At 40.8% G+C, this 14877-nt stretch overlaps 1 protein-coding gene across 1 annotated transcript in view; it reads left to right on the forward strand.

The window, feature by feature from the left end:
• The first annotated feature begins 8326 nt into the window (after window positions 1-8326).
• LOC102433809 (TIR domain-containing adapter molecule 2) overlaps window positions 8327-14877 on the forward strand; it is a 37262-nt gene continuing 30711 nt past the window's right edge. Inside the window, exons 1-2 of the mRNA XM_006081137.3 lie at window positions 8327-8780; window positions 13461-13706. Of these exons, the coding sequence (XP_006081199.2) occupies window positions 8595-8780; window positions 13461-13706 (432 nt within the window). The 5' untranslated portion in view covers window positions 8327-8594. The remainder of the gene's footprint in view (window positions 8781-13460; window positions 13707-14877) is intronic.

Here is a 14877-nt window from a genome sequence, read left to right on the forward strand (position 1 = left end):
ATATGAAAACATGCTCAAAGTCACTAATTATCTGAGAGATGCAAATCAAAACGACAATGCAGTACCATCTCACACCTGTCAGAATGGCTATCATCAACAAATCAACAAACGACAAATGCTGGAGAGGATGTGGAGAAAAAGGAACCCTCGTGCACTGCTGGTGGGAATGCAGACTGGTGCAGCCACTATGGAGAACAGTATGGAGTTTCCTCAAAAAACTGAAAATGTGAACAGTCTTTCAATTGGTCTCCTTGTTTAAATATTCTCTAATGCAGCCTTGATATGGCACTAGAATGCTCTTTTACAACACCACTCTAATTAGGTTCTCTCATGCTTTCCACTTTTTAATAGTTCTGCACTGCCTTGGGAAGAAGTCCAAATCTATTAACATGACTTTCCAGAAGCTTTCTGATCCATTCACTAACTACTTTTAAATATTAGCTCCCTTTTGTTATCCTGGTACCTTTAGCAAAGTTTTGCTTAAATATATCAGCTATGCTACTGTAAATCCCAGATGAAAAAGAATCAATTGTTTCTGCCTGGGCAGAAATATTAGAAAGGGAGCAGCATCCCCTAGCGGCCAGTAGGATGTTGGTGGCATGGAAGAGAGAATTGAAGAGAGAGAAAACATCTGAAGCCTACAATGTCTGCAGGACCACAGCCCATTCATAAGTGAAGCTTCTTCATCCATTGCTTCCTGCACTTTGGAGAATGCTAGCTGATGTTATGAAGGAAGGTAGTGTTTCCTCTAACTCTAGTGCCTAAATTACTGTGTTTAACTTCACTTTTGTGAAACACAAAAACATTTTTCAAATGAGATTTTAAAATACTGCCCCATAATGTTAGGTTCATAACCTGACAACTCTAAAATGTTGAAAATTTTCTTTGGAGAGGGGCACAACATGGTCTGACCACAGAGCTTTCTGATGAGCTGACAATACAGTGGAGTGGATTCCTGGCTTTCAGAGATTTTGTATTTTCCATTTCAGCCATCAGTGAGAGATTTCTGAAGATCAGGGCTTCTGACAATCTGTTCTTTTCCCTGAGACACAAATGTGGTTTGTATGACTGGACATCAGGTTTTCCTGGTGGTTTGTTTTTTATTCACTGTCAAGTAGGCAATCACTCTCAATAGAATTCTGAATTTGAATTTTTAAATTTCAAATTGATTTCCTACTTGTGGAAATATTATATGCTGTAGAAGTACTCACAGATTCACAAGACTGAATATGTATCCTTTGTGCATATATGTGTGTCTGTAGAAAGATTAAGCAACTGAAGATAATGAATTAATGTACCTATTTGACTTTCTCTTAAATACCAGAGATATCAGACAAGTCTTCACTAGGGAGCAATTGTGGGAGCTGGGTAAAAATACAGGAACCCCTCCCTCATTTTCTGATTTCTCACCATCTGAAGATCACAAACAATTTTATTCCAAACTCACTCTAAATCAAAACCCACTATAATGCATCTTTGGGTATCTGCTAGCTACAATATGTAGATTAGATTATACATCTGGAGGAGAGGATGCAGAATGCGTTGCAGACCTAGCTCAGGTAGGATGGGTCTTTGCTGTCCTGTGTACATGGGTTGTACATTATAGACATCATCTTCACATTATTAAGTGCTATGATATGAATGTTTGTCATCCTTCCCCTCCAAATTCATATGTTGAAATTCTAATCTCTAAAAGTGATTGTATTAGGAGGTGGGACCTTTGGAAAGTGATTAGGTCATGAAGGTAGAGCCCTCATGAATGGGATTAATGCCCTTATAAGAGGGACCTCACAGAGCTCTCTAACCTCTTCCACCAAGTGAAGACCTAGCAAGAAGGCACTGACTGTGACCCAGGCAAAGGGCCTTCACCAGAAGGCAACCAGACTGGTGCCTGGACCTTGGACTCCCTAGTCCCCAGAACTATGAGAAATAGATTTCTGTTGTTTAAAAGCTACCCAGTCTGTGCTATTTTGTTATAGCAGCTCAAATGGACTAGGCCATTAACTAACAATGTCTTCTAAAGACTTGATCCTGCCAATTAGTTTTGACTACCAATGTTTGGGGAAGTGATAATCTCAAAGCAAAAAATTACAGATGTTGCTAGGGTTACACAGGGAAAATGTTGAAAAACTTAAAGAGAAACTTGTTCAACTTAATGCTCATTGAGTCATAAGAAGAGACAAAAAGAACAATTCTGAATACTCAGTGCCAAGTGTTTAGAATATATCTACTATCATTCATAGGAGATGATTGGAATTGTAAATGACGTTGATTGTGACATGAGCAGAAGAATCACATTCAGAAATGCATTTCCATGTACAACCTTATACTCGGGAGACATATAACTGTGATAAGGGAATGCTATCCATTTTGAGGAGTTGTTTTATTGGCTGTTTTGGTTTTTATCCTATTGTTTCGGTGAGGCTTCTGAGTCATTGACAGTGTCTTAATTGCCAAGTTGAATTTAGACCTGGATATGCCGCTGACATGTACTGAGTCACTTAACTCCTTTGCTAGCTCATGCTCTCTCAAATCTTACCCATCACCAAACCTCTACCAAGACCACAGTGCCCCTTCCCTCCCACCATCAAACCTTATTTGGGCAATTGAAAAGTAACTATTTTTTAATTGTCTCATTTTATAAAATTTTAGTTTCTTAAGTGTTATGTATCTTTAATATAGTATGTCCTTGTTTATTTACATTACAGTACATGTTCAGTATAGTGTAGAAGAAAAACAGAATTCATATCTGATACTCACTGAATAGTATCCTTGAGAGCTACATACAAACATACCATTGATGAGCCCATTAAGTGTTAAATAATTAGATGATTAATATTTTAAATACTTATATCATGCAGATACATTTAAGGATTGTTATAGAATTGAACATTGTTGTTAATGATATTTAGAAAAATTGGTTGGATTTTTTGTATGGATATGGACTACATGATTATTTTTCCCATTTAAAATACTAGAATATTAGACCACCTCTAAGAATACTAGAAATAAAAGCAGTCTCTAGTGTCTAAATTGCTACTCAATATCTCAGATTCAGATAATGATGAATACAGGCTGTAGGTAAAACAGTGAAGATGTTGACTTTTCTGGTCCCCCCCCCCTCCCTTTGTGGCAGGTGCTGTCTAAAAGGTCATCTTCATCCCTGACCAGTTTGGCTCAGTGGATAGAGCATCAGCCTGCGGACTGAAGGGTCCCAGGTTCGATTCCGGTCAAGGGCATGTACCTTGGTTGCAGGCACATACCCAGTGGGGAGTGTGCAGGAAGCAGCTGAATCGATGTTTCTCTCTCATCAATATTTCTAACTCTCTATCCCTCTCCCTTCCTCTCTGTAAAAAATCAATAGAATATATTTTTTAAAAATAAATAAATAAAAGGTCATCTTCATCTCTGCATGGCCAAATGCTTCATCCTACAGCTTTTCTGATCTGTATCTGATGCTGACACCAAGGAGGTCATGGAAGTGTCTCCCCCCCAATCCTAAACATTGTCATTTGAAACCTCTCTTGATTTTATACAGGCTGTCTCAAAAAATATATATACACACTGTAACAGCTGGTAGCTCAATTTTGAAAATGAAATGTATTTTAATAAATACATTTATCTTATCTAATAAAGAGGGAATATGCTAATTGACCCTCACACCATCACAAAGATGGCGGTGCCCACAGCCAATAAGAAGGGAATATGTTAATTCACTGCCCCACCCTCAAAGATGGTGGCACCCACAGCCACAACATGGCGGCGCCCAGTCCCCTCAACCCTGCTGGGTTGGCAGGCGCGCAGCAAGGCTGGGCCCTCCTGCCTCCAAAGTCCTCCAGTCCCCTCAGCCCCCCAGCTACCCAGGGCTGGCCCGAGGCACAGGCAAGCCTCAGATGGTGGCTGCCCAGCAGCCCGGGGCCACCTGAGGCTCAGGTAACCAGGGCTGGCTGAGGCTTGCGCTGCTGGCAGTGGCAGCAGCAGAGGTGTGATGGGGTGTCGCCTTCCCCTGATCACCGGGTCGCCTCCCGCCCCTGAGAACTCCTGGACTGTGAGAGGGGGCAGGCCAGGCTGAGGGACTCCTGTCCAGTGCATGAATTTTCATGCACCGGGCCTCTAGTTGTTATATATAATTATTCAAAGTGTGTATTTACATTTTGGGGGACACCCTATATCAGTGGTTCTCAACCTTCTGGCCCTTTAAATACAGTTCCTCATGTTGTGACCCAACCATAAAATTATTTTCGTCGCTACTTCATAACTATAATGTTGCTACTGTTATGAATTGTAATGTAAATATCTGATATGCAGGATGGTCTTAGGCAACCCCTGTGAAAGGGTCGTTCGACCTCCAAAGGGGTCGCGACCCACAGGTTGAGAACCACTGCCCTATATTTACCTTCCAACCTGATCACTTAACCTGATTTAATAGTCTAACATACAGAAATAAGCATAGACCCATATACTGGTATAGGAGTAATAAGATAAAGTTTTTTCATTGTAGCTTTTTGAAGGAGAATTATATATAGAGTCTCTACTTCATTTAATGCACTATGCTGTGAGCTGTATGCTGTATGGATATTATCTCATCTCATTCAATTTTCTCAACCACCTATAAAATAGGCATTATTACCTCTTTTTTATGGATGAAGAAACTGGGTATCAGAAAGTTAGGTAATTTGCCCAAGCCTACATGACACTACCTACATTAGGAAGGGGTATGAGATGGCCTAGGCAAAAAGCCTATATTTAGGTCAAAATTTCTATTGTAACCTGAACAAATCATGGTTTGTTTGTTTTTTTCTTGTACTATTTTGTAGTCCCTACAAGAATGTGTATCTGACATAAAGATCATATCATGTCGTGTATTTTATGAAGATTTTTCACAATATATACTCTCTGGTTCTCATAATAATCCTGGGAAATGAGGAAAAGATAAACTAAAAATTTGGAACAAAGTTAAATTTCTATTTTCTAGACTATGAACTGTCCAAGGGCAAGAATCTAATTTTATTCATTTTCTGTCTTTATCCAGTGGGATAGATTGATTGCAAAAATTAACAAAATTCTTCCCTAATCCCATCCCCCACCCCCAGCTTCTGCAGTGTCTGTGGTGCATTTGTATTGTATTAACTTAGCTCAGCTGGAACTATTCTTTCCTCAAATTCCATTCCCTGCATAGTTGGGGGTTAGTGGTCCACAAGAGACATTTTGAAAGACAGAAGTGATGAAGCAGCAGCAATATTCCTTTCTGCACCCAAAGAAAGGAATGGCTCTGGGCCAGGTGCATGTTTAACTCAATGAAGAACACCAGCTCTTCCTGTAGACCATCCATCATGGAAGTTGGAGGCTTGGACGTGGTAAGAAAGTGATGTGCATTGTGGCCAATCCTTGAAGGTCCAGTTTCTCTTCCTCCTTCCACTTCACATCCATCTTTCCTTTCTGACTGCTTTACCTGCAGACTTCAGGCTCCGGCACCAGATGAAGAAGTAACAGCCTCCCAAAAACTGTTTAACCAGCTACCCCAACTAGAAATGTCAAATTCCTATAGTCTACTCCTTACTACATATATATATATATATATATATATATATATTCATTCTTCTGCTTCCCTAATGGAGCCCTGACTTTGCAGGTCTTCCCTGTCCCTTGAAACTAGGTTGGCCTTATAATTTGATTTGTTTTGGGTTACAGAATGAGGCAGAAGTGACAGGGCCAAGTTCTGAGCCTAGGCCTCAAGAAGCCTTGCACATTCTTATGGAATCCTATAACCACCGAGTGCACAATCCTGGGCTAGCCTATTGGAGGATGAGAGGCTACAACATGAACCATATGGAGGAGAGTCCAGTTGTCCTAGCCAAGGCCATTCTAGACCAGCCTATAACCAGCTGTTCCACCAAAATATGAGTACACCCAGCCAAGATCAGCAAAGCTGTCCACCCAACCTCCGTCTGACCACAGATGATGAGTGAGCCCATCTGAGAGCAGATGCACCAGCTGACCTATAGTCTTCCAGGCAGTAATATATATTGTGCAAGCCATAAGTTTTGAGGTTTTTTTCCCCCCCAAAATAATAGCTAACTGATGCATCCAACATTGTAATTTTTCCTTTTGTTTTTTTTTTCAGGACAGTTCAAAGAAATTCACTTATAGTTAATCATAAAATACATAAGGGTTTTTTTAGCTTTTAATATGCTATTCTTCAACCTTAACATCTACATATTACTTTTTCAATTGCCATTTTATTTTTATTATTTTTTAAAGTTTATTGGGGTGACATTGGTCAACATGAACATATGGGTTTCAGGTGTGGGTTTCTATGTTACAAGATCTATATATTGCACCATGTGCCCACCACCCAAAGTCAAATCTTCTCCTGTCACCATATATTAGGACCCCTTTCCCCCCCCCATCCCATTTTTTCTCTTCTCTTATTGTGAAATATAACAAACATATAGAAAAATACATAAAACACATGTGAGTTTAACAAGTAATTATAGTTGGAATAAATGTAACTACCTCTAGGCAAAAAAAGCAAAAAAAAAAGCATTGCAGGCACCGAAGAGCCCTCACCTCACAGGCCACCCTGTGTTGCTTCTCACCTATTACCCTATTCTTCCCTACTACCCTGACTTTTGAGATAGTCATTCCCTTGCTTCTTTGGATCACGGTATTAGGGAAAGTAGTATCATTTAGTTGAGGGGTCTTGTTGCTTTACATGCTCGCCCAATCTGGTAGTGTTGCACTTTGAAGTTTTTGCCTATTATTTCTCTTTTGCCTAGCTTCTGTTGCATTATGTTTATATAATTTTCCTATGCTGCTATATGTTCATTTTCATTGCTATGTAATGTCACATTTTATTAATATACTCAAATTTATGGATATTTGGGGTATTGCCAGGTTGGGACTCTTATTAGGCTTTAAATATTCCTGTATATGTATCATGATATACCTGTGCATAAGTTTCTCTGAAGTAGCTATTCTCAAATTTTTGATCCCAGAATTTTTAAAATTAAATAAAGTTTTTTAATTTCAAATTTTAAAATTATGTTTTAATAATTAGATAATGCCACATTGTATTCCAACGCGGTTGTACCAGTTTCCACTTCCACAAGCAGTGAATGAGGGGTCTTGTTGCTTTACATGCTTGCCAATATCTGGTAGTGTTGCACTATAAAATTTTTGCCTATCTGGTGGTGGGTGTGTAATGTATTGCATTGTGATTTTAATCTAGTTCACTTTCATTCTTTGTTTATATTGCCATTTTATGTATAAAGAAATTGAGGTTTAGAAGAGCAATGTTACTTGCCTGAAGTCAAGAGTTGGAAAGTAGAACCCACAATTTCCACTTTGAAATTGTCTTCTTCCCACTCACAGAAGAAATAATGCTTCTTTTTAGCCCAGTTCTCAGGAAGGTGCGATCTCCCCCAAATTTCAGCTCCTTGGAGCTCCTTCATCCTGCCATAGAAGTTCTGTGACTCGCTGCCCAGGAACACCCCCTCCACCCCATCTCTCTACCCCACCTCCTCACTGCCCCCGTCACTTCCGGGCCTGGCTCCCACCCACCTGCCTGTTTCCTTCTCTGCTGATCATCTTAAAGCGCATGAGCCTCCCCATGGTCATTTATTTTAAAAAGGTATAATACCTAATTCATGTTTATAAACACGAGAAAATGTATAATTTATGAAATCAACACCTGCTAGCTACTATTAATTTTACCCTCTATTATTTTTAAGTACTCCAAGACAAACTTCCTCCTCAGTAAAACAGGCATAATACCTACTTTCTAGGGTTATTTGAAGGATCCAAAAACACAACAAATGTAATGTGCTTAGCACAGTGCCTGATGATAATGAACACTCAATAGACGGTCCCAGAATTCACGCTCCTTGCTAATCTGCTTTCCCCATATTTGTTATTTAAGAGAAAACTCTCTGCAAATAGCTAAGCACTCTACCACCGGTGGGTAGCCCCCTACGGTGAAAATGAGCTCTTCACCACTCCGCGGGAGCGCTCAGCTCCCGTGCAACTTACTAGTACTCTCCCTGCCCGTAGCTCGCTCCTAAGTCCGAACGCGCTGACAGGCGCCGGCCGGCCACACCCCTTCTTCTAACCCCTTCTTCTAACTTCGCCCACCCGCTCCATACGCTGGCCCCGCCCCCTACGCTGGCCCCGCCCCACCCACTCCCTACGCTGGCCCCGCCCAATCCGCTCCCTACGTGAGCCCCGCCCCTCGTCCCAGGCTGCTGCGGAGGCCTCGCGAGCTTCCACGTATACACTCCCACGTCTCTCCCCTCAGTCCGAAGAGAGTACATCCGGGTCGCTGGGGAAGGTGCCTCAGGCCCCGCCCCTTCCCAAGCGATGGCTCCCCACTTCCGGCCACCTCAGGCCTTTCCGCCGGTTCTGTGCGGGTTTTAATGCCTGCTCCCCAGGTGGCTTTCGGCGCCAGGTCCGGGTCTCTCCGCACCCCCATTTGCCCCCAGCGGCTGGCTCCTCGTCCCCAATCTCACCGAGGCTGAGGCCTGCGGCGGGTGAGTCCGCGCAGACCCGACTCCGCGTCTCCTCTGCTGCGTTGAGGCCGCCGCCACCGCCTCGGGATGCCGCGGCTGGGTTTTGCCGCCGCGGGCCGTTGGGGCTGCCGGCTGCTCGTGCTGCTGCTGCTGCTGCTGCTCGTTCCGGGACCCGGCGGCGCCTCCGAGATCACCTTCGAGCTGCCCGACAATGCCAAGCAGTGTTTCTACGAGGACATCACGCAAGGCACCAAGTGCACCCTCGAGTTCCAGGTACTCCGGGCTCGGCCCGGGGCCCCGCCCTCGGGTCCAGGGTCGGGAGGAATCTGCAGGTGCCCCCTCCTGACCTTGTTTCTTTACTCCGTGGCCGATCAGGAATCCGCTCTAGGTAGCTGAGAGAGCTTCTGGTTTCCCGCTTCTAAACCGTGGACGAGAGACATTTAAGACCAGATATTAAGATATAGGAGTTTCACAAATGCTTTCCGTAGCTGTGGTTTCCCCCCCATTCTCTAATGTCCTTCATTTGAAGGCCATTGGACTTTCTTTTTTAAAAAGACTTTACTTGTTTAAAAAAAATTATTCCTGTTCTATAGTGCCCAATGTCTGTCCCCACTCTCTAATCCCCACCTCTGCTTTAATCAGATTTGAGATGCTGCCAATACCTAGCTCCATTGCTTTTAAGTTTTTTCATTGATAGTAGACCCGTTGGTTAACGCCGCCCTCTCTTTGGAAGAGCATCCTTCTAGGCCAGATGACCATCAAGGTGGTGTAAAAACAATTGCTGCCATAAATGAAAGGCCCCTTCTGTCTTTGGGAGTATAGTTTTAAAAAAAAAGAAGCTTTATTTGGCAGGATGTAGTTTAAGTTGGTTAGGACCATCTTTACTCTTGTTTCTGTTCTCTTCGGTAGACTTAATTTCACGTGTTTGAATAGCTGTTCGGTGCTGTGTGCTGTGATCAAAACACCGAAGGGTGTTGTTTCATTCTTGATTCCCCGCTTATCCTACCCTTCTTTTCTTAATTAGTACCTGCTCATTCATCAAAACTGCTGTAAGAGCAGAAAATAGGGGATAGACAACCTGGTCTTTGGGATCAGTGAAGGCCTCCTTTGGGAAGTGATTTTAAGCTGAATTGTAAAGAATGAGTTGCACATACTTCATTAAGGGGGAAGAGGGAAAAGGCTTTGCAAGGACGCTGTGTACCTGATCATTTGAAAACCATAGAGAGGTCCTATATATTTGAGAATAAGAAGCCAGAAAGGGGGGCAGAGAGGAGGGGGGTCAGCAGGGGCCAAACCATATAGTACTACAAACAGCACCTGTTATGTGGCAGACAGTATGCCAAGCATTTCAGGTATATTAATTCTCAGGGCAGCTCGATATGAAATAGGTATATTTCTTATTCCTTTTTTATTGATGAAGAAACTGAGGCTTCCATAGGTTAAAACACAAGGACATAAAACATAGCAAGTAGCAGAATCAGTATGCAGTTCGAGGTTAAACTCAAGACTTACTTTGACCTCAGGAGCTTATGTAGACATGTACAGTCATTTAATATTAAATGCAACAGTGAAAGTACACAGTAGGTATCGTGGGGCCATAAAAAAAAATAACTTACCCCCACCTTCAAAGTTTTTCCAGCTGGACTTATAATCAAATTAACAGAAACAAATTAACAGGAGAAAATGTACAAAGTTTATTACGGATGTATATGCAGGGGTACCATTTATGAGCCTCGAAACCCATTGGGCAGTTGAGGCTTATCTCCGTGTTGGACAAAGCAGAAGGTGTGGTCAGGGTCTGGGATTTCAGAGGAGAAATAGGCAATTCACAGGTAACCCAGAAAGAGCAGAACATGTGGCAAACAAATGCCTGCTAGGCAAACCAGGAACAGTGGGCGGAGGCTAGGGACAAACTGGCTTTGCTAAATTTTTTCCTGTCTTATGTGATAAAGTGAATATGCTGAGGTTCCCTTCCTGAAGCAGGTTTTTTAATCTGAAGCTCTTTGGGAAAGGGGGTGGAGATGGGGGTCAGCAGGGGCCAAACCCTGGGTGGGAAAAGTGGAAGTAACCGTCTTTGAGAGTCTTTGGTTTCTTAACCAGCTTAAAAATCAAGATTCCAAAAGGCACATTTTGGGGTGGCAAAATTTTGGTGCTGCCTGAAGGAGGAAGGATCATGGGGAAATTCAGCTGAGGGGCTGATGTTTGGTCTGAGTCTAGAAGGATAAATAGGAGTTACAAGGCCACAGGACGAAAAAGGCTGTCCTAGGCAGATGTGTTATGTTTGTAAGACTTAAATCCAGCAGGCCTGAAATTAGCCTTAGCTGGCACTGAAGTACACGGAGTGATAGTGTTGCTTTGTAACTGTGGACCCAAGGGCTTTGGGGGTAATTTGTACTAGTTTGTTGGCATTTTTTTTATTGATAATAGTGAGATTGATGATTTGCACCTGGTCTCTTTGAGACCGCCCAGAGTCTTGGTATTAAGACTGGTTACCTATCAGGAATATGCCTGTGTGACCAGCAAAATATAAAATACCCAGCCAACACTCTTTTAGGTTAGTTCCAAGGTGTTCCTTGCGCGCTTGGTGGTACCTGATCTGAGAGAGAGAGTACTAGTATATGTCTAGCCACACCCCTCACAGAGGGAGGACAAAGAAGCCAAAACCTGACCTCTCCTTGACCGGTTTCTGTGAGACACCTTTTAGCTGTGATGTTTTCTTTTCCTGTAAAAAACCGGATTTGTAAGTATTGTCATTTTGGGTCCTGTGGTTCTTCAGCAAAAAAACTCTGTTAACTGTTAGAAAAGATTTAAAGCAAGGACTTCTTCAGAGAACTTCTGGCAATCTGCTATTTTTGGAACACAGAATGAGAAAGGGTATAAAAGAAGAGCTGAGGCTACCTGGAGCAGGTACAGAGGAAAGGTATGCCATTGTTAACAGGTTTGGATTTTTCTGTAGAGGAAATCAAAAGGGGATTTCTGAAAGGAAATGTAACAAAAGGTTTTAAGCAAACGGGGGATGGAGAAGAATAGGGAGGTTGCCCCACCTCCAGGAGACATGTGAGGAAGGGGAGACTATTGGCATCTGCACAGGCAACACAGTCCCCACAACAAAGAATTATCTAGCCCAGAATTAGCTAATCCAAGTTGAGAAACACTTGATTAGAGGGATGAGCGATTGGGTTGTGGGAAGAACTTTAGTAAATTGTGGCAATAGTCCTGTCTGGGTTGTGGATTAGGAATGGAAAAAATGGGATGAATTTGAGAAAGGCAAAAACATCAAGAGATTCCTTTGATTTAACTGGACTGCTACGGCCACTTAATTTGAGATGATTTCCAGTTTCTATCTTATGTGACTAGACAGGTTGTAAAGTGGTTACTATTATCTGAAATGAGAATACTTGTTTGAAAATTTGTTGGAAAAAAAGTGGCAAGATTATAAGTTCTGGCCCTATTCAGTTTGTATGTATGTACTTATTTGATTATTTAAAGCACAACAGTCAATATGAATAATTGGGTGTATAAAATGATATCATATTTCTTCCCCCCTCCCAATCTGGAAGAAAAGTTGTTGACTTTTGGGCGGAGGGGTAAAATGATAAGACACTGTTTTTATGTCAAAACATTATGTCTCTAATATTAGTTTTACATATTTTTAGTTTCCTAAGTGCATAATTTCATTTATATATCAAAATGATCTTGTAGCATAGTACAGTTACAAGAGGTCATATAAGTAACCCATTCTTCTCTGAAGTCCAAAGTTTGATCTCTGTTCTACAGATCTAGAATGTCAATAATATGCTAACCAAAGTGTTCAAGCTTGAAAATACAGGCTTGTGTCACACAGTCTCATGTTGTTTGGGAACCCTCAAACCCATTGTCTCTTCCTCATGAATTCTTACCCAAGTGTTTATGTGCACCCTAATTTCTTCTCCTGTCTCCTCCCTCTTCCCACTCAGTTCTTTCTCATATAAGGAGGCCTTTCTCCTCTTTAATCCTTTTCCCCTTTCCTCTGGTGATTGTCCAGTTACTTCAGGAAAAATCTCCCCCTCCTCTCTTCACTTGGAAAACACAAGTTGCCCAAATGGTGACCGATTAAGCATAAGCCTTTGAAAATAGCTCCAAAATCCTCTTCAGAAACATGTTATCTATTCCCAGCTTTCCTTTAAATGTACTTGCCCTTAAATAAAAACTTTCCAGATAAAAGATCTTTTTGTTTTTATGTTGTTCTGTTTTTGCTTTAGTCATTAATCATTTCTGTTTCTCTTGGAAGCAAGTTTATAAATGATAATACTCTTAGAACAGCCGGTAAGTCTATTGAATTCGCAATGTAGTTTAAAACAAAATATGTGTCAAATTCTATGTAACTGACTTGTAAAATAATTTAAACACAACCTATTTGTAATTTGGCAATAAAATTAGTTTGAGTTCTGTGATGGGGTATTATGCTAAGGACTGACCTACCTTACTATTTCACTCCTCTATCTATGGGTGTGCTTGGATGATACTAATAGGAAACTAGATGAGAAAATTTACAGAAGAATAATATTACATGACACTAAGCTTAAGGGTAAAGAGTACGACTTTGGAGGTCAAGTTTCATCTTAACTCAGTTTCTCAGTTTGTCAGATGGAAGGGTGAAAAAAACCTCTGGTAGGGTTGTTTGGGAGAATTAAGTGATATAAGAGATCTACATTAACCAGAATAGTTGTCTGGCTAGTTAGCTAGTTCCTTCTCTCCTATCATGAGGAAATTTGTTCAGTTTTTATAAACCTTTAGTTAAACTGAAATCTGCCTCCCCAAGTTACATCCACTGGTAGAAATAAAAAAAATGTAAAATTGTCTGTGATAATAAAGGTCCTTAGCCTATAACCTTATTGCCATTTTAACAGGAAATCTGGTTATTTCTAAAACTTGTTAATTGCAATGATCTCTTATTTTTTTCTCTCTTTATAGGTGATTACTGGTGGTCACTATGATGTAGATTGTCGATTAGAAGATCCTGATGGTAATGTGTTATACAAGGAGATGAAGAAACAGTATGACAGTTTTACTTTCACAGCCTCCAAAAATGGGACATACAAATTTTGCTTCAGCAATGAATTTTCTACGTTCACACATAAAACCGTATATTTTGATTTTCAAGTTGGAGAAGACCCCCCTCTGTTTCCTAGTGAGAACCGAGTCAGTGCTCTTACCCAGGTAAATAAAAAGTCAACGATACAATGTTGGTGTGTGAAACACATAGTTTATGTGCATTAACTCGATAAACACAGAATTTTGATTTTTTTAACACAATCATTAAGACTTATCTTAACTCTTACAGTAGATTAGGCATTTTACAGAGAACCTCAGACTTTTCAGTGAAGACCAGTGTTAAAGGATTTTATGAACTTTTAAGTGTAAGGAAAATAAGTATTAAAATAGGAGGATCATTTAAGTAGCAAAGGAAATTTAGGAAGTCTAACCAGCTTCCAGCATTCTGAAGCATTTTCATGGAGGAATGTTGCTACCATAGCTTAGCAGATTAGATTAATATAACTAGATGCAAAATGATGCCTTAATTAATATATAAAGATACCACAGGTGGTATACCAATATTTATGTTCTTCAAGCTACTGTTACAATAACTTTTGCTGTAACTTAAGGTAAAATATTAAAAGATTAATGATAAGTCATCTAACAAAAATAGTTAAGGAAGCTAAATTGGGTTTTATTTTGAAGAATAGCTCAATGAGAAAAAGATAGCAAAATAAATTTAAAGTCAGTGAACAGGTACTGTTGAGGTGATGAAAGGGCTAATTTTGTTCTAGTTCAAATACAGTATGAGCTCAGATTATATCTAAAAGATACTTAGGTATTCAGAGGAATTACTTAACACCTGCTTATTAAAACCTTAAACTGGTATTTTATTGTTCCCACGTTTCTTGGCAAAATCATGTGATGATAGAGGCAGTTTTTAAGAATGTGTAAGAAGCCCTAGTTGGTCTTGCTCAGTGGATAGAGGATTGGCCCTCATACTGAAGGATCCCGGTTCAATTCTGGTCAAGGGCACATAACGTGGTTGCAGGTTCAATCCCCGGCCTTGGTTGGGGTGCGTGTGGGAGGCAACCAATAGATGTGTCTCTCTCACATTGATGTTTCTATCTATCTCTCCCTCTCCCTTCCACTCCCTAAAAATCAGTGGAAAAATATCCTTGGGTGAGGATTAACAACAAATTAATTTTTTTTAAAAAGGATCGTTTTACTAAATCACCATTTTTTAACCAGTAATAAAATGCTGGATCTAGAGTAGGCAGTAAAACCACTGCTAAAATCATTAGGTGAAAGGCAGATGGGAAACCTTATAATGGGTAGATGAGACTGATATCAC

This window comes from Myotis lucifugus, unplaced genomic scaffold, assembly GCF_000147115.1.
Source record: "Myotis lucifugus unplaced genomic scaffold, Myoluc2.0 scaffold_0, whole genome shotgun sequence".
Lineage (NCBI taxonomy): Eukaryota > Metazoa > Chordata > Mammalia > Chiroptera > Vespertilionidae > Myotis > Myotis lucifugus.